Raw genomic sequence first — 25,537 nt, 5'->3', positions numbered from 1 at the left:
CACAGGGCTATCATGCCATGCATTCCTGTGGTTCAGTCATTTATACTACAAAGTGAATGATGCTCCCTGCACTGATCTATAAGACACTTCATTCAGGATAGCAGCCCTGAAAGTCCTGGCATTCCCTTTCTAACAAGGGCTTGTATGCTATCTTTCTCTTATCTATGCTGAAGTTTACTGAATTCCCTAAAATTTCAAGTTTAAAAATATTTCAGAAGACTTGATCAAAGGCCTTTTGAAAACAAAGGCACACAATCAGAGGGCTTTATGGTCTACTTGGTATGGGGTATTCTCAAAGTCAAAAGCTGTCAGACAGCACACCTTTTTGAAACCAGTTACAGTTGCTTACTAAGCTACAATCAGATGACCTTTCAATTCCAATCACAAATTCCCTTATTTCATACTTCAGAAGGCAGGGCAAATGGATCTGTAGTCACCTGCATCACTCTTCCAAACAAATCCTCAAGATGATTGATAACTTCCATTTCCATTGCATTTCTCATCTGTCCTGGCATTGAAACCCACACTGATCACTTCCTTAATTCTAGACTCAACTATGTGGATAGTTTTCTGGTCACACTTTGTGCTCAGATTTGAAAAACAGCCATTCTTGTTTCCACATTTGCTTGAGAGGATTTAAACTAGTAAGGTGGAGTGGTTGGGAACCAGGGAGATAGTGAGGAAAGATCAGAGACTGGTACAGTTGAGAACAAAGGAGAGTCAAACAGTCAAGGCAGGCAGGAAAAAAGCAGAGAACAGAGTAGGACTGATAAATTAAACTGCATTTATTTCAATGCAAGAGGCCTAACAGGGAAGGCAGATAAACTCAGGGCATGTTAGGAACATGGGACTGGGATATCATAGCAATTACAGAAACATGGCTCAGGGATGGACAGGACTGGAAACTTAACGTTCCAGGATACAATGCTACAGGAAGGACAGAAAGGGAGGCAAGAGAGGAGGGACAGTGGCGTTTTTGATAAGAGATAGCATTACAGTTGTACTGAGGGAGGATATTCCATGAAATACATCCAGGGAAGTTATTAGGGTGGAATTGAGAAATAAGAAATGGATGATCACCTTGTGATTGTATTATAGACCCCATAATAGTCAGAGGGAAATTGAGCAACAAGTTTGTAAGGAGACCTCAGATCTGTTAGAATAATAGGGTGGTTATGGTAGGGTATTTTAACTTTCGAAACAGACTGGGACTGCCATAGTGTTGAGGGTTTAGATGGAGAGGAACTTGTTAAGTGTGTACAAGAAAATTTTCCGATTCAGTATGTGGGTGTACCTACTAGAGAGGGTGCAAACAGTGACCCACTTTTGGGAAATAAGGCAGGACAAGTGACTGAGCAATTTGGGGCCAGTGACTATAATTCTATTAGTTTTAAAATAGTGATGGAAAAGGGTACACCAGATCTAAAAGTTCAAGTTCTAAATTGGAGAAAGGCTAATTTTGATGGTATTAGGCAAGACCTTTCAAAAGCTGATTGGGGGCAGATGTTGGCAGGTAAAGGGACAGTTGAAAAATGGGAAGCCTTCAGAAATGAGGTAGAGAGTGTCCAGGGACAGTATATTACTGGTAGGGTGAAAGGGGAGGCTAGTAGGTATAGGGAATGCTGGATGACTAAAGAAATTGAGGGTTTGGTTAAGAAAAAGGAAGCATATGTCCAGTATAGACAGGATTGTTTGAGTGAATCCTTAGAAGAGTATAAAGGCAGGAGCATACTTAAGAGAAATCAGAAGGGCAAAAAGGGGACATGAGATAGCTTTGGCAAATAGAGTTAAGGAGTGTTAAGGGGGGGATACTAAATGAGTATTTTGCACCAGTATTATTGTGATAAAGAACATGGAAGATTATAGAATGTAGGCAAATAGATGGTGACATCTTGAAAAATGCCCATTACAGAGGTAGTGGTGCTGGATGTCTTTAAATGTATTAAAATGGACAAATGCCCAGGACCTGATCAGGTGTACCCTTGAACTCTGTGGGAAGCTACGGAAGTGATTGATTGGCCTCTTGCAGTGATATTTGTATCACTGATAGTCACAGGTGAGGTGCCGGAAGACTGGAGGTTGGCTAACGTGGTGCCACTGTTTAAGAAAGGCAAAAAGGACAAGCCAGGGAGCTATAGACCGGTGAGCCTGACATCAGTGGTGGGCAAGTTGTTGGAGGGAATCTGGAGGGACAGGATGTACATGTATTTGGAAAGGCAAGGACTGATTAGGGATAGTCAGCATGGCTCTGTACATGGGAAATCTGTCTCACAAACTTGATTGAGTTTTTGAAGTAGTAACAAAGATGACGGATGAGGGCAGAGCAGTAGATGTGATCTATATGGATTTCAGTATGACATTCGACAAGGTTCCCCATGGGAAACTGATTAGCAAGGTTGGATCTCATGGAATACAGGGAGAACTAGCCATTTGGATACAGAACTGGCTCAAAGGTAGAAGAGAGGGTGGTGGTGGAGGGTTGTTTTTCAGACTGAAGGCCTGTGACCAGTGGAGTGCCACAAGGATCGGTGCTGGGTCCACTTTTATCCTTTATAGAAATAATTTGGATGTGAGCATAAGAGGTATAGTTAGTAAGTTTGCAGTTGACACCAAAATTGGCTCTTGATAAGATGAGCCAATGGGTTGAGAAGTGGCAGATTGGGAAAGCAAATCTTAGCAGGACTTATACACTTAACGGTAAGGTCCTAGGAGAGTTGCTGAACAAGACCTTGGAGTGCAGGTTCACAAGCTCCTTGAACGTGGAGTGACAGGTAGATAGGATAGTGAAGGCGGTGTTTGGTATGCCTTCCTTTATTGGTCAGAGTATTGAGTACAGGAGTTGGGAGGTCATGTTGTGGATACACAGTTCATTGGTTAGGCCACTGTTGGAATATTGCGTGCAATTCTGGTCTCCTTCCTATGCCTGCATACCCATTTGGGAAAGATGTTGTGAAACTTGAAAGGGTTCAGAAAATATTTCCAAAGGTGTTGCCACGGTCGGAGGATTTGAGTTATAGGGACAGGTTGAACAGGCAGAGGCTGTTTTCCCTGGAGTGTCGGAGGCTGAGGGGTGACCTTATAGAGGTTTATATAATCATGAGGGGCATGGATAGGATAAATATACAAAGTCTATTCCCTGGGGTGAGGAAGTCCAGAACTAGAGGGCATAGGTTTAGGGGGAGGGGGGAAATATATAAAAGAAACCTAAGAGGCAACTTTTTTCACGCAGAGGGTGGCACATGAATGGAATGAGCTGCCAGAGGAAGTGGTGGAGGCTAGTATAATTGAGAATTTCAAAGGCATCTGGATGGGTATGAGAATGGGAAGCACTTGGAGGGATATGGGCCAGGTACTGGCAGGTGGGTCTAGATTGGGTTGGGATATCTGGTCGGCATGGACGAGTTAGACTGAAGGGTCTGTTTCCGCGCTGTACGTCTCTATAATGATCTCTCCATTGTCTATCTCTTAACTCCTCACATCGCAGTAACTTCCTTGACCATGAAAACTCAATACTTCTGGGCAAATTCCACCTCCATCAAGGATTGGTTTTCTGCCATTTTAGATTTCTGGGACATCCATTCTGGTGGATACAGCTTTGAAAGAATTTGAAAGGACAAATCATTTAGATATTTCCCTATACTCAGCTTGGAGCCCACTTGCATCAATTTTTTTTTCAGTTTGTTATTTTCATCTCAGCTGTGCATTTGAGACAGTGAAACCTCATACTGGCATTTTGTTTGTACTCAGGTGAGCAAATCCTTTGATCTTGAAGCATTTGAGTTATTTTACCTTTTAAACTCATTTTAAAAATGCCTGCATACCCATTTGGGTAACATTCTTTAGTTCCAACTGACCAATTTCCCTTACTTAAACTAAAAGCTCAACATTATACCTTGCTCAATTTGTATTTGACTGACAAATTAGTAAAAGCCTCACCAATCTATTGTTAAATTTAGTTCACTTGAAATCTGGTGTTTCATTCCTCACTTCAGCTGGTACTGCAATTTAATTTCAATGTTGTAAATTTCGAAAATCTGACAAATAATCACCACCACTGGCTCTCAAGGTAGATTTGGAATTCCAATGACAAATTAGCTACCCAAAATAAGGAGGAAAAAGCAGGAAGAGATTGTGTACAAAGACAGCCAGTGAGCAATTAAAGTAGCAACAGCTAAGATATATTCTTCAGTCACAAATTTTCATATGTTATTCACATAAAAATACTGTTAATTAACTATTAATTCAAGACTGAGGTGACCTTTATTTACAGCACAGAGTTAAATTGATAAACTTGATTTGACAAAAGAATTTTAAACAGCAAGAAGTTGCACAATGTGTGGTTCTGCACATTGAGTATCGCTCTAGAGTCACCATTTCACATTGAACAGCAAAATGGAGTAAGTGTCAAAGACATTTTAGATTCAGCTAATCAATACAAGGCCAACAATGGATGCTTTTCAGACATTTGTTCATTATAAAACTTAAGCGATAATACCTGTGTGGCTTTCTCATTCTCCCATGTAGCATGTACGTCAGTATCACGTGGCCACTGTCCTATCAAGTAAGGTCCAATGATGGTGTCAAGGGAGGAGGTGCGTCGTATGCAAGATTTTGTCTGATGAGTCTTAGGTTTCTCAACTGCTGGAATAGATAATTCATTTCAAAAGGTTAGTATTACTTACTCTCCAAATTCCTGCACATTTAATTTAATGTAATCTTTTTCTTAAACTTCCAAACTTTTCCATTACCCTATTGCTATGACTGCTTTGCATTTAGACAGCTTAAAAACTTTGGATGAAGCCCACTTTGTGATATTGCCAATGTAGAAATCTTAATAGGTTTATATTTGAAGCTAAACTGGACAAAACACTCATCTCTGCTGGCAAGTTAGAAAATCAAATGAATTTATGGAATCACTCAATTTAAGAGTTATTGACAATAAAACCACCCTGAAATTTTGACCTTACAGTACTGATGCAAGGATGAAAGTGTAACACTTGCAGTGAAATGATTTTGCAAGATCTGGGACAAATTAGAGGCAGACTTAACACCAGGCTCTGGTCACATCTCAACTGAAATTCAATCCAAACTCTGTGCCCATTAAGTATGATCCACAGAGACAAAAAAATCCTTTAAATAAAAAACAAGCAAAACCAAAACTTGAAATTAGACTATTATACCAAAAGTGATATATTTGCAAAGCTGTACAAATTTGATCAATGAAGTTTTTCTAAAATACACTTGCACTAAACTGAAAAATTGAAAATGCTTTTGTTAGTATATGGCATGCAAGTTTATTGTTGAAGGCTTCTGGTAAAAAACAGACAAAAATCAATGACAATGCTTTAGAGGTGTTCAGTCTGTCGACAGCTTCAGATAAGGCAATTGAGTGTAAGAGGTGAGCCAAATCATTACAGGCCAGTCAATCTAACTTCAATGCTGCAAAACTAATTACAATAAATTGAGAAATGGGATAAACTGATTCATGCCTTCCTAAGGCAGAATTAGTATAATCAACATGGCTTTAAGTTACATCTTACTAACCTCCTTGTTACTTCCTCAAAAGGTAAGATTAAGAAAGTTAGCAAACAGGTGCAGATGGTAATCAGAGAGGCTAATGCAATGCTGACCCTCAATTCAACAAGGTTGGACTATCAGAAAGAGAGAAGATTTACAACAACTGTACAGGGTACTGGTAAAACCACATGTTGAATATGGAGAGCAGAGAAGGTCCTCTTATTTAAGGAAAGAGATCATTGGATACAGTTCAGAGAAGGTTCACTGAGAAAAATCCCTTGTATGAAGGGATTGTCTTATGAGCAAAAGGACTTTTTATTTCAAAAATATATTTTATTCATAAAATAATTTGATGGTCTGTACAGTTGGTCATGCCATACATATGTAAACATTTGCATACAGAGATCAGAATTTATCATTCATATATACAGGTCTGTACGTTTATCAATCATATATCCATATCAAAAGGACACCACTCACTGGAATTTAGAACAATGAGATGTTATCTTGTTGAAACATTAAGGTTTCTTAAGCAGCTTGATAGTGTAAATACTGAGAGGATGTTTCCCCTCAGGGGACAGTCTAACAATGGAAGGCATATTCTCAGAATTAAAGGGCATCAATTTAAGACAGAGGGGGAGGATAAATTTTATCCTGAGGGAAGTGTGTCTTTCGCACACTTTGCCATAGAGCAGAGTGAGCAAATGGGCCCTTGAGTATATTTAAGGCAAAAATAGCTGTCGGGTACACAAGGGTTCTCCAAAGTGGATTGTGGAAAGTTAGATCAGCCTTGGTTTATTGACTGGGGGAGCAGGCTCAAGGGGATGAACAAGTCTACTCATGTTCCTATTTATAGTTTTGAGGAGAGTATACTGGATGCCATCCATGCATATTTTCAAGACATTTGACAAGGTCCCAAATGGCACACCTCAAAGAATTAAAGCCCAGGGATACAGGAAACTGGAGCACGAGATCCAAAATTCTCAGTGATAGGAAACAAAATGGCGATGGCTGATGAATGCTTTTGTGAACCAAAAATAGTCAGAGCTTGGAGTTTGGTCCCTTGCTATTTGTGGCAAAGAGAGTCGTAGAGTCATAGAGATGTACAGCATGGAAACAGACCCTTCGGTCCAACCTGTCCATGCTGACCAGATATCCCAACCCAATCTAGTCCCACCTGCCAGCACCCGGCCCATATCCCTCCAAATCCTTCCTATTCATATACCCATCCAAATGCCTTTTAAAATGTTGCAATTGTACCAACCTCCACCACTTCCACTGGCAGCTCATTCCATACACATACCACCCTCTGCATGAAATGTTGCCCCTTATGTCTCTTTTATATATCTTTCCCCTCTCCCCCTAAACCTATGCCCTCTAGTTCTGGACTCCCCCACCCCAGAGAAGAGACTTTGTCTCTATTTATCCTATCCATGCCCCTCAATTTTGTAAACCTCTCTAAGGTCACTCCTCAGCCTCCTCCGACATTCCAGGGAAAACAGCCCCAGCCTGTTCAGCCGCTCCCTGTAGCTCAGATCCTCCAACCCTGGCAACATCCTTGTAAATCTTTTCTGAACCCTTTCAAGTTTCACAACATCGTTACTATAGGAAGGAGACCAGAATTACACGCAATATTCCAACAGTGGCCTAACCAATGAACTGTATATCCGCAACTTGACCGCCCAACTCCTGTACTCAATACTTTGACCAATAAAGCAAACCAAACACCTTTTTCACTATCCTATCTATCTGCGACTCCACTTTCAAGGAGCTATGAACCTGCACTCCAAGGTGTCTCTGTTCAGCAACACTCCCTTGGATCTTACCATTAAGTGTATAAGTCCTGCTAAGATTTGCTTTCCCAAAATGCAGCACCTTGCATTTATCTGAATTAAACTCCATCTGCCACTTCTCAGCCCATTGGCCCATCTGGTCCAGATCCTGTTGTAATCTGAGGTAACCCTCTTCACTGTCCACTACACCTCCAATTTTGGTGTCATCTGCAAACTTACTAACTGTACCTCTTATGCTCGCATCCAAATCATTTATATAAATGACAAAAAGTAGTGGACCTGCACCGATCCTTGCGGCACTCCACTGGTCACAGGCCTCCAGTCTGAAAACAACCCTCCACTACCACCTCTTCTACCTTTGAGCCAATTCTGTATCCAAATGGCTAGTTCTCCCTTTATTCCATGAGATCTAACCTTGCTAATCAGTGTCCCATGGGGAACCTTGTCGAACGCCTTACTGAAGTCAATATAGATCACATCTACTGCTCTGCCCTCAAACTTCTGAGTTACTTCTTCATATTTAGGATTTAAAATTTAAATGTGGAAGGGATGATTGAGAACTTCACAGATAACAAAATAGCCACATGGTCAATAATGAAATGGACAGCTGTTGACTCTAGAATGACAACGGTTTGGTTGTTTGAGTAGTAAAACAACAAATGGCATTCAATCCAGGGAAGTGAGGGACTATGCATACGGGGAAGGCAAACAAAAAAAGTGGAATATATAATAAACATTCGAAATTGAGAAGAGTCAAGATAATGAGAGACTTTAGAGTACATATCCACAGCTCTACTTTGCTTTTGGTGCATATGAAAAAGTGTTTAAATTTTGCATGCATGCACCTTAGATGTTCAGTTTAACAGGACAAACTACATCAGATAAATAGGCCAAATTGTAAATGTTTCTTTAACCAAGTTGACAACATGACTAGAATTGCAAATGGATATTAAAGTCATTCAATTAAATACTATCAGATCATATCTGCAACATGTTGCTGTGCAAAGGAACCAAAATTTACTTTCTCATCTACTTACACAGTCACACTTCTATAATTGACCAAAATAGCTACTTCCCACTGACTATCTTTTAAGATTACACATCCGCTCCAGCAACAGCACTTATTAAAACAGCAAACTCCAAACTGGAATATATGAGGCTACACCTGTTTAGCTAAAAACTTTGCTTTGTATACTCCACATTTTAAAAAAGGCTAGTTGTATGAGCTGGTTAAAAACTTGCTGAAAATAAGAGCTCAGTGGAGGAGTATAGCTCCATTAACACTCCAGCATACCAACAAGATTTGATCGGATCAACATGTCCCCACCACCATTTAGATTCTTCAACTGTCTCAACCTGATGCAATAGTGGGGACTTGTTCCTAGATGTCTTGTTAAGCCTTCCAACTCTAAATGGAATTTTGCTAAGTCCTACTGTTTTGCAACTCAATATCATTGCAGAGCTCACCAACAGCACATCACTCCAGTTCATTCAAGAATACAGTCTGCATGGGACAGAGTGCAGTTCTGCCACACAGGAGGAACAATTTCAAGTTTTTAATTTGAACTTCTTACAAAAGGAATACCTTCTTGCCCAAGCTTGCAAAACAATTGCAATTGTTCTATCAATTTTAACTAATAATCCTAGCCCTTCTGAAGTGTTCAATGCATCTTGCCAAGAAAAGGAAATTAATCAGCTATGGTATCCCAGTGTTTGCTCATGGAAAAACATAATATTGAAAAAAGAACCAAGGTTAGCACCAGGAAAAATTAAAGTTGAAACCTCCAAGGCAAACTTCACACAATTTTAGATATGTTTAAAAGCTGTGACAGAACATTTCTTCAAGGGTCTTCCAAGTATGATATGTAAGGTAGCACTAGAATGCAAGGTAGGTAATAAGATTGCCATATGTGGGTTGGTGACATGCAAAAAGTCAAGCCAAGCAATTGAGGACACAGGAAATCAGTATTTTTGGGTGCAAAGTGATCACAACTCCTTGAAATCCTGAAGAAACCTTGCCAGAGGATTGTGGGGCGGCGGCGGATTTTGGATGCAGGGGGAAGGTAGAAAACATGAGAATTTGTCAAAAGGAAAGACTTAGGGATCCAGGGTACTTTCGAGAAGTATAGAGGGAGGGACTAGGAAAGGTTAAGTTATAATTTTCAGTTAACCTTACACAAAATTTGCCTCATTAAGCAAAAAAAGAGCAGTCTGGGTTTGGCTTACATCTGCACCTATATGGGACGATCAATGATCACACTGCACTAAACATTGTGAAATAAAATAATATGGTAAAGACAATTATGTACAACAGTTTCAAACATCCCATTGTTGAAACTAGTTGCACAAAGTAAAATTACCACATTGAAATGAAATCTCATTGATACCACAAGAACATCTACTTCTCTTTACTGTCAAAGGATGCTCAGCAGTAATAACATCCACAGCAATCTTTAGGAAAGTGAAATGGTAAAAGTTCCTCTCAAATGACAAAGGTTTTGAGAATTTTAACTTTTCAGTTCAGACTCACTGAAGACAAAGTAAAAAAAACTAAATTTAAATAGTCCAATGTGAATGTGATTGCATTATCCTCCATTTCACCAAATCAATGCTAGAGGGCTGACAGTGTTAAAAAGTGTGGTGCGGGAAAAGCGCAGCTGGTCAGGCAGCATCTGAGCAGCAGGAGAGTTGAAGTTTCAAGCATGAGCCATGCTCCTCCAGAAGGTTCCAGCTGGCATGACATTTTACCCCACCCTTCCCACTTCATAGTGAAACTTGCCATCTATTTCACGTTTTCACAAATGCGTGAGGTGACAGCAATTACCTGGCACCATCTGCCAGTCTGACAGAATGTTAAATAAACTAAGCACACAAGATATGCAAACCAACTTCCAATGAAACCATATTACAGCTAATTACAACTTATACCACATAAATAAAGGCAGGTCATGAGCTGGTCAGAGCCTCGGAATACTGCGACACGTAACTCAGTTCCTGACTCCCCAAAGTCTGTCTACCATTTACAAGGCACAAATCAGGTGTGTAACGGAACACTCCACCTTTTGCCTAGATGCGTGCAGCTCCAACTCAAAGCTTGACAACATCCACACAGTAGCCCACTTGATTGGTACTATATCCACAAGCATCACTCCATCCACCGCCGACACTCAGTAGCAGTGTGTACGATGTACAAGATGCACTGTCGAAATTCACCAGAGACTTAATCAGCACCTTTTAAACCCACGAGAAGACAAGGACAGCAAATACACATGAACACCATTTCCTGCAAGGCTCCCCCCAAGCCGCTCACTATCTAAGTTCAAAACCTATCACCATTCCCTCAGTGTCACTGAGTCAAATTCCTGGAATTCCCTCCCTACGGGCATGGAGAGTCCACCTTTTTCATGTGAACCGCTGCAGTTCAAGGAGGCAGCTCACCACCACCTGCAAAGGAAATTGGGCAATAAATGCTGGCTGGCCAGCAATACCCACATCCTGCAAGTGAATAAAACAAATTATGGAGCACTGAACAAAACTGCAGCAACTAAGTGAGTGTTCAACTGCACTTTCCAGGCGAGTGACCTCCATCACCTAGACAAGTACATCCTAATGTTTTTCCCCCAACTTTGGACTCTTAAGGAGAGCTTGCAGCTGTTGTCTTGGTAAAGCCTTTGACCTCACTTGGGGAAGCCCTGGCTTAGAAATACATGGCTAGCAAATGCAAGGAAATACTGCAAGCATTGTCATGAAGCCCAGGTCCCACAAATTAATAAAACGTCAGGGTGAGCTAGTAGAACCTCCTCTTGTAGAAAAATAGAAGATATCCTCATTAACTTGCCAGCCAAACATGTTTGAGGTTCTCCTGGGAAGGAACATATGTCACTATACATGTTTGTGCATACACTTATCAGTTAAATTAATAGGTCACTTTAAGGAACATACAAAGCATTGGTAATACCAACAGATCAAAGAGTTACATCTTCCTGAAAGGAAACAGTCTGTCTGCACTTCGTCACCATTGTGGAAGACATTTCCAAATCTATTCAGTGCAATTAACAGATGACCTTTGGGTTGCTAATCCAATCTTATAACCATGAGGCCAGCTCTAGATGTGTAATCAAGTTATTTCTTCTTCCCTTTCAGCTGACACACAGCTAACCCCACCATAATTAGACATCAACTTAAAATGCAGCACAGAAGTCACTTGAAATTTCTACACAAGTGTTTGTACGCATTTTTTGGTTTCAAATTCAAAAAAGACAAATGTTAGGTTTCAGCCATAAGAAAACTGTCCCAAGTCTTGATGCTTGTATCTTGATTCAACTTCACTTTTGTTACATTTCTTTATATAATGTGCCATGAAAGCTGCCAAGCAATTGCAATTACAACTATCCTTCAATCTCAAATTCTCGCATTTTAATAGGATTACTTAAATATTTCACAAATCCGAAGTCACATGATATGTATGAAGTTTAATATTAAGCATTAAAAGTGTTTACTAAGCATTGAGTTTCTTTGCAATATGATTTTTTTTTAAGCATAAAACTTTCTGCACAAGCAGCTTGTTGTTTCCATAACCGACAGTTAGGTAATTAGGGGAGCAAGGAATGTTACTTGTGCTTAGTATGATTACTTGAACTTTACAGAAAAAATTATAAGTACTAATTCAAACTTTACCCAGTTTCAAAGGTGATCCAGGAACTAACATTTACATGAAAGGCTTATTATGACACAGATATAAATCAATGCTAGAATGATGAGGATTTACGCCAGCAGTAGGTGTCCCACAGGAAGACAGATGGCATAATGAACCCAAGCTTCAAATATGAAGCATAACAAAAAAAAGTGGGCGGCACGGTGGCACAGTAGTTAGCACTGCTGCCTCGCAGCGCCAGAGACCCGGGTTCACTTCCCGACTCAGGCGACTGACTGTGTGGAGTTTGCACGTTCTCCCCGTGTCTGCGTGGGTTTCCTCCGGGGGCTCCGGTTTCCTCCCACATTCCAAAGATGTGCAAGTCAGGTGAATTGGCCATGCTAAATTGCCCGTAGTGTTATGTAAAGGGGTAAATGTAGGGGTATGGGTGGGTTACGCTTCGGCGGGTCGGTGTGGACTTGTTGGGCCGAAGGGCCTGTTTCCACACTGTAAGTAATCTAATCTAATCTAATCTAATCTAAAAAAAAAAAAAGGCACTGCCCTGTATCCATCAACTGTTCGCCAAAAGCCTCTTGACGGTGTCATCTCATGGCATTCTGCGCAACCCAGTGGGTCACGTGTAAAATGTTGGTCAACCAACAGTCTCATTACTTTATATATTGCTAGATCTGTTGCTCGAAGTACTCCCTGGGCGGTTTAAATGTAGAGTTTTTATTCAATTCCATAAGAATCTTCCAGTCATTAAGTCAGATACTTGCTTGGGCTTTGGGTTTTCAAACCTGGATCACATCACTAGGTCTCAGGTGGGCAACCTACTACAAACAAAAGTCGTAAATCACTTCACTTCCAGATGTTTGCATTGGGGATGCTATCAAACAGGTTGATTCAAAATCCAATTTGCTCAACTTTACTCCAATGTGACTCACTACAGATATCAAAAGATCAATCCCTACATAAGATTATCTTTCCCCACTAATCATAACAGATTAAAATTTACACAAACTTGCAAATACTGGATAACTCCATCAAAACTGTCAACACTCATCCACTCAAGTTCTTGTAAAATGCACAGACTTTCAAGATATTCAGATCTGGATTTTGGCTCAAGCCCAAGAAATTACATTTGATGTGGGGTTAAAAATTTGTTTAGATTCAGCCCATCGTCTTACAGCACGCAGGGGGATTCTAGGCTAAACCTACTGTAAGAATTCTTCAAATTTTTAAGAAAAAAATTAACCAGAGGCAGAAACAAATGGGATAGAGCAATATGGTGCTGCAGAAACATGGAGAGAATGGAGATTATTTAAACAGTCCAAATGCTATAAATGGAAGATTTAAAGTGCCCAAATACCATAGATATTGTGCTTATGCTCCTAAACTTCCAAATTGGCAGAAATAGATTAGATTCTCTTCGGCCCAACAAGTCCACACCGAACCTCCGTAGGGCAACCCATCCAGACCCATTCCCCTACATTTACCCCTGACTAATGCACCTAACACTACAGGCAATTTAGAGTCATAGAGATGTACAGCATGGAAATAGACCCTTCGATCCAACCCGTCCAGATATCCCAACCCAATCTATTTAGCATTGCCAATTCACCTGACCTGCACATCTTTGGACTGCAGGAGGCAACCCACACAGACATGGGGAGAATGTGCAAACTCCACACAGACAGTTGCCCGAGGCGGGAATTGAACCCGGGTCCCTGGCGCTGTGAGGCAGCAGTGCTAACCACTGAGCCACCATGCTGCCTCAACAGGTATGAATGCTATCAACTTAAGTGAATTCTAGACATCTTCACCAGAGCAATCAAACAGCCAAGTCATAACTTAAAGGCATCATTACCTCCATCTCCTTGTCATAGTGTCATTTTTTTGTAAAATCATTGACTTGCAAGTGAAGTGATAGTTTACAGTTCAAATACCTCATTTTGAAGTTAAATCCAATACACTGTCAGATAAAGTCATCAATTTCTCTAAAAAGCTTCACCCTAGGTTTGGGAGATGGGGAGAACAGTGTTTATACACTAACATTAAAGTGTCTGCATCTTCTGTTGTATTGAAGAAAATTACTTATTCACAACACCAACATTCAGTTTCTAAAATTTACTCTCCTTTTGCCCTTTGTGCACAGTGGGATTTAGTCTGGTCTTGTTGAAGGTTCATGAGATTACCAGTTTACACCTGTTTTCAAAACTCTCCGAAGCGTACACAAAAGGTTTTCAGCTACTACAACTGCCCAGATATCCATTTCAATTCTTCAATGGGTGATCTGCTTTGTATTCTGATTATTCCTCATTACAGTTCTTAACCAAATTTACACATTGTTGGAATTTATACTTCACTGCTTCTCAAAAAGAAATATTGAGAAAGTGAGAAAGAATCTATATGGAAATTGCACAGAAACGTAAAGCAGTAATTTAGTTAAATGGAACAAATAAGCTCTGCTCAGCTTCCAACTGGAATATGTTTAATGTGAAGAACAAGCTGACAAGCCAGTTATTTGCTCCACCTTAAAAACTGGAACACAGAAAATTACACCACCTTGCAGCGAACTTGGAAAGCCCCAGGATTCAGCTGTACAAGTTGGCTATTCTGTAACTAGCCTGAAACTGAAATGATACAAGATGACCTTCTCCAGATGGTCTCATGGCTAGTTTTTTTAAATTAGACATTGTTCCCAATGCAGTCCTGGGAAACAGAGGTACAGTACAATACTGCTCAGTACATTGATCACATCATAACCATATACCAACACAGCGAGTGACAAATAAATATTCACTCAATCCTCAAGAACGGCAAGGATAAATATTTCAGGCACCATTGGCATATAGGAGACAAGCCACAGTTGCATCGCTACCCTGCACTGTGCTAGTAGTAACAAACAGCGATGATAGTGACCTTTCAAATATAAAACACTGGCTTCACACAAGGTTGAAGCTGTACCCAAATACTGGAAGGTCAATATGCTGAAATGGTCTTGTAACCCTTACCCAAATGCCCTTTGTGGTTAAACCAGAGTTGCAGTCAAAGCTGGGGCTCTGCAACATTGTATTGCAATACAACAGTTGGTCACTGAATCTGGGGGTTGGGGGTTAGGAAGAGATTTGAGATTGGCACAGGGTGGAGCAGAGTTGTGTATTGTGAGAGAGTGATGACTAAAACACTCCGTCATAGGAGACAATGCTACAGCTGAAGGTATTAAATCAGATTCCGTAGTGCACAAATCAATAGCAGTCCCCATATTAAAATAAAAACCACCAATAAAGTACTTTCAATTTTATGATTATGTTGCTACAAAATTTGGAAAAGCTGCATGATCCCTTCAGTTAGAACTAGCCATTCTCCCAAATTAAAATTAACCATTGTCTTACCAGACCATAGGGCTGCTCTCTCTCAATAGAGATGATGGTCACTTAAGTTAAGAGTCACCTTACCACTCAGCTGGTGTGGGAATTGAACCCATGCTGCTGGCATCATTCGATCACAAACCACTGACTAGCCAACCGAACCAAACTCAGCCCCTTCTGTCTGTTTGCAAATTAATAGGAAGACCTCCACTCACCCATCTAGAGTATAGCATTAGTTCTGGCCACCTCAAATTAGGAAGAATGCAATGACATTAGAGCGGACCCAGAGAATATTCATGGAACTTGTTGCAAAGGTGAGGTGCTAAAGCCACATAGGTTAGAAAAGCAAGGTTGTTCTCCTTGTAGAAGATCATGATGAGATTTGAGAGAGGCATTCAAAGCACAAGGGCTGTGGATAGAGTGGACAGACAGAAACCAATCCTACAGACGCAGGATTAAAGAACTGGAGGTGACCAATTAAAGATGCACAGCAAAACAAAAAAGCAATACCCTAGAGTTAAACAGAATGATGCAGCGACTGGCTAGGATCTGAAACATACCAAGTGTGAAGGCAGATTAAGTTATTGCTTTCACAAGAGAATGGGATCATCTCAAAAGGAAAAAATTGCAGGGCAGCAAAGAAGAACAGTGGCATACAGTGAACTATTCTCAAAGACCTAGTATAGACAGCATGCTAAATGGTCTCCTCTGCTACATCCATTCAATGGCTCACTCCTAAAGAGTTTTTCCTAGCTACAGAAATGAACCAAAGACAAAGGAGCTTTAAAATATAGCTGTAGTAATGTCAGAAATTTGATAATTTGCATATCTTCTCTCATGAAATTTTAATGAGAACTCATTCATCTGTGACTTTCTAAAGTACCAAAACCCATTAAAGACTTCTTCATATGCTTCAGCAATGTCATCCTCTGCTCTTCCAATTCTAGCCTCCTGCACATTCCCAAATTTCATTAGCCCACTACTAGAAGGCTCATCTTCAGTTGCATAAATTCTGGAGCTGCCTCCTAAAATTTCTCCTCCTTCATGATGTTCCTTAAACAAATTATCCTCATGTTGTGGCTTTGTTTAAGATTTTACTTTGTCATGCTGTGAACCACCTTGGGCAGGAAAGAGATACAAAACTGCTAAAAGCAAATATTGCAAGACTGTCTAGCGTCCAGGAATGGTTCCAAATTAGTCTCCCATTACTCTGAAAAAGCCTTCAATAACATACAGCTGGATTTCAACTTGAATTGTGTTAAATAAAGTCCATATTTATTCCAGTAAATACAGTACACAAACTATTTCACTACCACAAGAACAAAATCCAGCACTTCAGCTTTTAACAGCTGCAGCAAATATGCGTGGGAACAAAGTGTTACAACCAGTAAATATTTAGTATGGTTAAACTACTGTAGATGGTGACTGATCTCAAGAAAGGGTGGCACCATGTTAACATGGAACTCTGCAGATAAATAGAAATGTCTGCGTGCCATTTACAACTGGAACAACCCCACATGCAGTTTATTGATATAAGCCTATCTTCACTCCAAAGAAAGTTCAACTGGTTTACGTTTATTTACTTGGACTTTAGCACAGCCTTTGATAAGGTTCCGCATGGTGGACTAATTCGGAAAGTTAGATCAAATGGGATTCAGGGTGAGCTTGACAATTAGATACAAAAAATTATCTCCTACCATAACATAAATGAATGAGAATATAAGAGACATGGTTACTAAGTTTGTGGATAACACCAAAATTGGTGATATAGTGGACAGTGAAGGAGGTTATCTAAGGTTACAAAGAGACAGAGACCAACTAGGTCAATGGGTTGAGCAGGAGCAGATGCAGTTTAATTTGGAGAAATGAGAGGTATTGTGTTTTGTTAAAACAAACAAGGGCAGAGCCTATACAATTAATGATGGGACACTGCATAGTGTTGTAGAGTAGAGCCCGAGGGGTTCAGGTACATAATTCTTTAAATTTGCATCAGAGGTAGACAGGGTGGTTAAGAAGGCAGTTAGCATATTCGTTACTCATACCTTTGAGTATAAGAGTTGGGATGTCATGTTGAGGATTTACAAGACAGTGGTGAGGCTTCTTCTGAAGTACTGTCTCAAGTTCTGGTTGCCCTGTTATAGGAAGGATATTATTAAACTAGAGGGGATTAGGAAGAGATTTACCAAGATGTTGCCAGGTCTGGAGGATTTGAATTGTAAGGACAGGCTGGGGCTATTTTTCCTGGACTGTAGGAGGTTGAGGGGTGACCTTATGGTGGTTTATAAAATCATGGGGGCATAGAGGGAGTGGGGAAAAAAGTTCAAAACTGGAGGGCATACTTTTCAGATGAGGAGAAGATACGGTTTAAAAAGGACATGAGGGACAACATTTTTACACAGTGGTTAGTGTGTGGAATGAACTGCCAGAGGAAGTGGTGGATACAAGTACAGTTATGTTTAGGAGACACATGGATAAGTACGTGAATAGGAAAGTTTTGGAGGGATATGGGTCAAGTGCAGGCAAGTGGGGTTGGTTTAGTTTGGGAACATGGTCATTGTTGGACTAGTTGGACCAAAGGGTCAATTACCATGATATTTTGCATATTGCACCCTATCCAATAAGCAACTGAATGGTCAATCAGCTGTTTTGGCCATACTTTCACATTAATTACATTCTATTGCCAGTTCAGTCCAAGATCTCATTTTGAACTTGAAACAATATGCGCAACTAAAAACCGGTTTCCTCTTTCAGCAATGCTAGCAAAAGCTGTCAACCTACTGCAACACTCAACCACCAATAAACAAATGTGCAGCATATTAGGAAGACAGTGATCTTTGCAGAAATATTGGCACCTAAATGAGAGGTCAAAAGCCTCTGAAATGAGAAAATCTCAATAATGGGGCTGATTAAAGGAGTTATTCTGCAGGTGTGTGTTGCAATGACTTCCCATGCATCTAAATTTCAATATTAACCTTGTTCAGCTGCCTTACGAATCTCTTGTTCGAGACCTGAATTAACAAAATATTTCAAAAAATGTGAAAGATGAGAAAATGAAATGATTACTCAAGGGATCGTCTTCAACTTAGCTCACTGGTTTCTTTATGGAAAAGAAACATCACATGTCAAAAGCCTATAGATTCTCACAGCTGGAAGCATATTACTTGGACACTTACACATTCATTTTGACAGCTTCACCAGCTCCAAACGCATTCAATGCAGTTACTGTACATACATAATATGCCATAAAGGCAGCTATTATATTGGCATCTGGTTACAGTTGGATTATTTCTATTAAACTTGCCTGAATTAAGCTTTCTTCCCAAAACACTCCTACCCATTTATTTCACTCTTGCAATCAAAATGAACAAACTGTACCAATACATTTATTTTTACTCTGAATAGTAGAGACAATTTATAATTTCAGTGCTAGGCTCCTGTTTCTTAAAGATTTAGTCTGATTTAATAAAGATAGATAACACTGCTTCAAAAAAAAAGGAACCTGCAACCCCCTACACAGTTGCTATTAAGACACCTAACTATTTCACAACCAGATTTAATAATAAGACAGAGGACTTGAAAACCACTCTTCAGCTGTACTGAGTAAAGGTCATTATCAAACACTGCAGAAGCAACTTATCCTGAGCTGAACAATTCCATTAACCACATATTTGGCAAAATGATTTGGAGGATCCCCAGAAATCTTCAAAGTAACCACTCAGTGGACCCAGAAATTATAGGTACATAAGCAACACCCTTTAAAAGGGTTGCAATTAAGTGCCAATTTTGAAACGTTGTGTATTCTATGAAGTCTCAAGTCATCACGAGTCAACTACATTGTTAACCTAAAAAAAAATTTCATTTTCTCTCACTCAGTGCTTCTAGATAATCTCTGCAGTTAACAACAGTTCAATTCAAACGTGTGTACGCTGCTGATAGAAACTGATGCCAGCCTTATCAGGCTTTTCGTTGCTACGGTCTGAACAGCGTTCGAAACCTGAGAGAATTAACAAACAACAAAGAAAAACATGCAATTTACTCCACAAGTTGCAGCTAACATTGCAATTCCAGGCCCTCTCATTAAGGGGAGGCACTCATGTGGGGGCAGTGAACACGGGAAAAAAAACAAGTGGGAAAGCAAACAACATGCAAGCCGAGATTGTTAAAATAGATGCTGCTAACGTACACAGGCAGGGAAGGACAAGGGGATTTGGGACACCATCAGTTCAGCTGCATCATTAAGACAGCACCTCTCCAAAACAAATTAAAGATTAAACACCCCGAATAAAACTTATCGTCCCCGTTTGCAATGCTTGGCTGAGATTAATGCGCCGCTGCTCTCTACTGAAGGTGTTTATGTTGCTGAGGCCGGGCAGCAGGTGCAGGTACCTTTGCTGACGGGAGATGTGCAGCAGGAGGTCGAGTAACTGCCTTTCCTCTCCCCGGATGGGGCCGACCTCCAGGCCGCCTCTGGCTCCCCCGGCCCGGGGCCGGTGCTGGTCGAGGTGGTGACGCTGTGGAAGGCGCTGCGGCTCCCCGGCGGTGAGACGGACGGAGCCGGGGACGGTGCCGAGGAGGAGCCGGGGGCCAGCCTGGCGCCGACAGGGGAATTGCTGCTGCTGCCGCCGCCGGCCGCCCGCAGCTGAAAGGGGACGGTGGCTCGGAGCGGCTGAGGGCGGCTGGAGGTCGGGGAGCCGTTGGGCCGCACTCGCGGCGCCACTTGCGAGGACATCGCCGATCGACGGGACTCGAAAACAATAAATAGCGGCGGCTCTTCAGCGACCCCCTCCACCTCCTCCTACCCCAACAGCTCCCAGAGAGTGAATCGAATCCACTCCCACCCCCCTCTGCTCTCACACAGCACATCAACACTCACTCGAACTTTCCCTCAGCCCCAGCACCAACGCCCCGCCCCTTTACTGCCTCCTCTCGCCTCTCACTGGCCGTGCCTCCGCCGCCTCACACTGCGATTGGCCTGGCTCCCCGTCCCTCACGCCCGCTGTGACCAATCGCAAGGGGCCGATGGCACATTTCTGGACGGCTGCCAGGGATAGGAGACGCGGATTGGCCGTGCGGTGCGAGGGCGGGGCCATTCCCGGAGATCCCCCTCTTGATTGGTGAGCGCCGACGTTACTCAAAGCTGTCACCGATATCGATAGGATGAGGCTCGGTGGGGGGGGCTCCATGGCAACGCCAAGTAAGTGACGTCACAACCAGGGCCTCGCGGTCATGTGACTGTCTCTCCCTGGGTTTTACTACAGCCTTTGACGTCACAGCAACAATAAAAATAATGAAAAACTCCTTCTATTTCTCAATGAGTTGCGAATCAAAAAGGCTGCTGCCGGCGCATTGCAATGCAATAAACTGGTGTGCGAATGATTTTTGTTTCTCACTGCATTCTCTTCACTTGTTTTTGCTTTAACTGTCTCTCTCTTCTACAGCAACATTGATATTCTCCTTTTCCTCTCATCCCCTGCCGGTTAGTGCGACAAGGTTTGGAATAAGGTCACCATCGTCAGATTCAATGCACCGATGTACATCTTGAGCCGCAGCAGTTAGAAAGCAGGTGAATTGGGCAATCTTGCAACTGGAAAGGCTATGGTCCAGGCACTGGCCAAACCAGCTCTCTAAAGCATTAACACTAGGTGTTTTCTGGATCAAAAGAGTAAGCATACTTGCTGGTGTATCCATATGTTTGGAGACCTGAACACCCTTGTTGAGCTCACAGTGAATCATTTCTGAATATTAGTTGGAAATTTAGTTTCTTTCCAGCTGAAAATGACAAATTTGATATGAGTCTATCCCTGATAAATATTCTGAGTCACTCAGTATTGCTATCAGATGTGCTCTGCAGTGGATTCTTGCCTACGCTGGCAGTATCATGCTGTTTTCGTTTACAATGTGTAAACTGTTGTGTGGCTGGACAAATGGGCTAACCAGTAGCAAACAGCATTTATTAATGAAAAGTGTGAAGTGATGCATTTTGGGAAGACTAACATGAATGGTATGAACCGAGGATGTACAGAGGTCAGAGGGACCTTCATGTGGTGTGCATAGATCTCTATGAAGGCAGCAGGACAGGTAATAGAGTGGTTAAGAAGGCATAAGGGATTTTTTGCCTTTATTAGTCAAGATGTTGAATATAAGAGTCATAGAGATGTACAGCACTGAAACAGATCTTTCGGTTCAAGTTGTCCATGCCGACCAGATATCCCAACCCAATCTAGTCCCACCTGCCAGCACCCAGCCCATACCCCTCCAAACCCTTTCTAAATATTGTAATTGTAATAGCCTCCACCACATCCTCTGGCAGCTCATTCAAAACATGTACCACCCTCTGTGTGAAAAGGTTGCCCCTTAGATCTCTTTTATATCTTTCCCCTCAAACCCTAAACCTATGCCCTCTAGTTTTGGATTCCCCCATCCCAGGGAAGAGACTTTGTCTATTTATCCTATGTATGCCCCTCATGATTTTATAAACCTCTGTAAGGTCACCCCCAGCCTCCAACGCTCCAGGGAAAACAGCCCGAGCCTATTCAATCAGTCTCCATAGCTCAAATCCTCCAACCCTGGCAACATTCGTGGAAAGCTTTTCTGAACCATTTCAAATTTCACATCCTTCTGATAGGATGGAGACCAGAATTGCACGCAATATTCCAAAAGTCGCCTAACCAATGTCCTGTACAGCCGCAACATGACCTCCTAACTCCTGTAGTCAATCGTCTGACCAACAAAGGAAAGCATACCAAACATCTTCTTCACTATCCTATGACTGTGACACCACCTGTGACTTTCAAGGAGCTATGAACCTGCACTCCAAGGTCTCTTTGTTCAGCAACGCTCCCTAGGACCTTACCATTAAGTGTATAAATCCTGCATTTCCCAAAATGCAGCACCTTGCATTTATCTAAATTAAACTTCATCTGCCACTTCTCAGCCCATTAGCCCATCTGATCAAAATCCCATTGTAATCTGAGGTAACCTTCTTCACTGTCCACTACAGCTCCAGTTTTGGTGTCATCTGCAAACTTACTGATTATACCTCTTATGCTCACACCCATTTATATAAATGACGATAAGTAGTGGACCCAGCACCGATCCTTATGGATCCACTGGTCACAGGCCTCCAGTCTGAAAAACAAACCTCCACCACCACCCCCTGTCTTCTACCTTTGAGCTAGTTCTGTATCCAAATGGCTAGTTCTCCCTGTATTCCATGAGATCCACCCTTGCTAACCGGTCTCCCATGGAGAACCTTGTCAAACACCTTACTGAAGTCCATATAGATCACATCCACCACTCTGGTCTCATCAATCCTCTCTGCTACTTCCTTAAAAAACTCAATCAAGTTATTGAGACATGATTTCCCATGCACAAAGCCATATTGACTATCCCTAATTACTCCTTGCCTTTCCAAATACATGTACATCCTGAGCTTGGGGGAATGGAGATGTACAGAACATTAGTTAGGCCATGGCTAGAATACTGTGCAGCTATGGTACCCACACTATAAGAAAGATGCGATTGCAGGAGAAGGTGCAGAGAAAATTCACCACAATGTTGCCTGGATTGGAGTGATTCACCTATGAGGAGAAACTGAGTAGCCTGGCGTTATTTTCCTTAGAGCAAAGAAAGCTGAGGGGGATCTTGATTATCATGTACAAAGTTATGAGAGACATAGATAGTGTAGATAGGAAAAATGTTTTACCCTGAGTAGAGATATCAGGAAGGTGGCATAGTTTTAAGATAAGGAGCAGGAGGTTTAAAGGGGATTTGAGAATTATTTTCTTTCCCCAGGGGGTGGTAGATATCTGGAACTCACTGCCTAAAAAGGTGGCAGGTTCAGGAATCCTCAAGACATTTAAGAAGCATTTAGAAGAGCACTTGAAACTCCACACCACACAAGGCTATGGGCCAAGTGCTGCAAAATGAAACTACAATGATTAGATGCTTGATTACTTAAGACACAATAGGCCAAATCACTTTTTCCATTTTGTGAAATCTCTGTGACTCACGTCTAAACAGTCCACTCCTGTCAGTCTGTACACATGCATTGCATGCATACTCTTTCAATTTTGCAGGTCTCTTAATGGTATGTATATGGCTGTTGTTGGCTGTTCGTCTCATCCCAGCTTATACCTAGAGTGATCTTCCTTCTCCCAAAAGCATCATTCAATGGTGAGTGCAGTTACCATGGTAACTTGTTGTTGATCCACCTCCATTGCTGAAGACCAGTTAGAACTCTGGAATAGATGGTCATTCTGTACTTTGTATAGGTGGTGCAACCTCATCTTGTGATTAACTGCCTATAGGGAAGGCATAGCTTCTCTATTTACAGAGACATCTGTAATTTTAAAGATATATCTGGGCGCTTTCACATTCATCACATATAATCGAGGTGACAACTGTTAACGCAAGTTGCCATGTGGGCTGACTCTTGTTGAAAGCACTGAAATTTTGCATTCTGGTTGGCTCTCCAGTGTTCAGCTCTTACTGTTACTTGGCAGTTTTATCAAAGTGAAATTTGACTTTCTGTTCTTTCTCTTTGATTTTATAAACACATTTGTTGCTACTCCTAGCTTCAGCTGTTATTTTTTGCTATCAAAGAATAGTTTGAAAGCAGTGTCATACTTTGGACAGGACTACTTTCCATGTCATCAGAAGTCGTGTTACATGATCGAAAAGTTGCCATGAGAAGGTCTGTACTGGATTTCTCAATTTCTTTATCACCCAATTGCAATTTTATAGCTGCCTCAGACAGGGATCGTGCAGAAATAATGTATGTGTTAAATTTCCTAATCCTTTATGATGTGTCTGAAATCTCCACTCATGAATTGTGTGCTATTGTCACTTATCACAATGTCTGGAATACTATAATGACTCGAGTATGTTTTCAGGCATGCTATACTCTGGTAGTCTTCAGGTGGTCCAGTTTCTAGTAGTCAGAATAGTACTCAAGGTGACAAGATAATCTGTTACTGTGAGAGCGCAGAGGTCTACTCTAGGCTTCATGCATGGGTAATGTGAGGTTTCATTCGTCAGAGCAGCTCTTTATCTTGCTTATCTTTATCTGGTATATGTTGCAAACAGTGCACTGATTGATGTGGTGGTTAATTTTAATTCGCTTGTTTGCCCAGTTGAATATTTCTCTTGCCTTCCTCAGATTACAAAATCCTTGAGTTTATCCCTGGATTTGCTTCAGATCGCTTCCACCATCTCCTCAGGGATAAGGATTCTATTTGCTTTGTTCAAGATGCCATCTTGGGCTATTATTTCATCTCTGTCTGCCCAAAAATCTTATAGCAACAGATATGCCCTTGAAGCTTTCAGGCCATATTTTCGTCATTAATTCCTGGAGCACATGGAAAGTTGTATTTTGTTGTGTAGTTTGCTTAATTTGAACAATGCGATCATCTTTCAGATTTAATGTTGGTTGATGATTTTCAAGGTACTCATTGAGTCTTGAAGATTTCACACTTTTTCTCAGTAGCTTCGACTTTCCTTAATTGGGATAGTTGATTTTGACCCCATGTCGGTTACGTACATCTGTTCCTTCTTCTTGTATATCTTATTGAAATTATAATTCTGCAAACTAAGTAACATTCTTTGCAGATGCTTTGGAGTGACTTGTGATCAGGTTAGAAGTCAATCATCCCTCCAGAACAAGTATTGATTAAAATGCTCACAAAGACTACAGTCAAACACATTTTCTCAATGAGAGTGTAGCAAAGTTCAGAGCTAAAAAATGTGTTGCTAGAAAAGCGCAGCAGGTCAGGCAGCATCAAAGGAGCAGGAGAATCGACTTTTCAGGCATAAGCCCTTCATCCCTGAAGAAGGGCTTATGCCCGAAACGTCGATTCTCCTGCTCCTTTGATGCTGCCTGACCTGCTGCGCTTTTCTAGCAACACATTTTTTAGCTCTGAACTTTGCTACACTCTCGTTGAGAAAATCGTGTTTGACTGTAGTCTTTGTGAGCATTTTAATCAATACTTGTTCTGGAGGGATGATTGACTTCTAACCTGATCACAAGTCACTCCAAAGCATCTGCAAAGAATGCCTGACCTGCTGCGCTTTTCCAGCAACACATTTTTCAGCTCTGATCTCCAGCATCTGCAGTCCTCACTTTCTCCCTGTAGCAAAGTTCAGTTTATGTTAATATCCCAGATGAAATGCAAATAGTTGTCTTTCTGTCTGAAGGATCGCTCCAAGCACTGACTTGATAG

General features: G+C 41.3%; 1 protein-coding gene across 2 annotated transcripts in view; it reads right to left on the bottom strand.

Moving 5' to 3' along the window:
* Window positions 1-20,158, bottom strand: part of LOC122539943 (glucocorticoid-induced transcript 1 protein-like) — a 64,880-nt gene extending 44,722 nt beyond the window's left edge. The window contains exons 1-2 of one of the 2 annotated variants that reach the window (XM_043675143.2): window positions 19,704-20,158; window positions 4,496-4,641 (exon numbers count right to left, since the gene is read on the bottom strand). In XM_043675143.2, the coding sequence (XP_043531078.1) occupies window positions 4,496-4,641; window positions 19,704-20,046 (489 nt within the window). In that variant the 5' untranslated portion in view covers window positions 20,047-20,158. The remainder of the gene's footprint in view (window positions 1-4,495; window positions 4,642-19,703) is intronic. The other variant, XM_043675144.2, reaches the window with a different exon arrangement.
* Between the last annotated feature and the right edge of the window lie 5,379 nt (window positions 20,159-25,537).

The sequence above is a fragment of the Chiloscyllium plagiosum genome, unplaced genomic scaffold (genome assembly GCF_037043375.1).
Source record: "Chiloscyllium plagiosum isolate Xiang-an unplaced genomic scaffold, Cpla_swu_hap1 HiC_scaffold_32, whole genome shotgun sequence".
Lineage (NCBI taxonomy): Eukaryota > Metazoa > Chordata > Chondrichthyes > Orectolobiformes > Hemiscylliidae > Chiloscyllium > Chiloscyllium plagiosum.
This window is presented reverse-complemented; position numbering and strand designations above follow the sequence as displayed.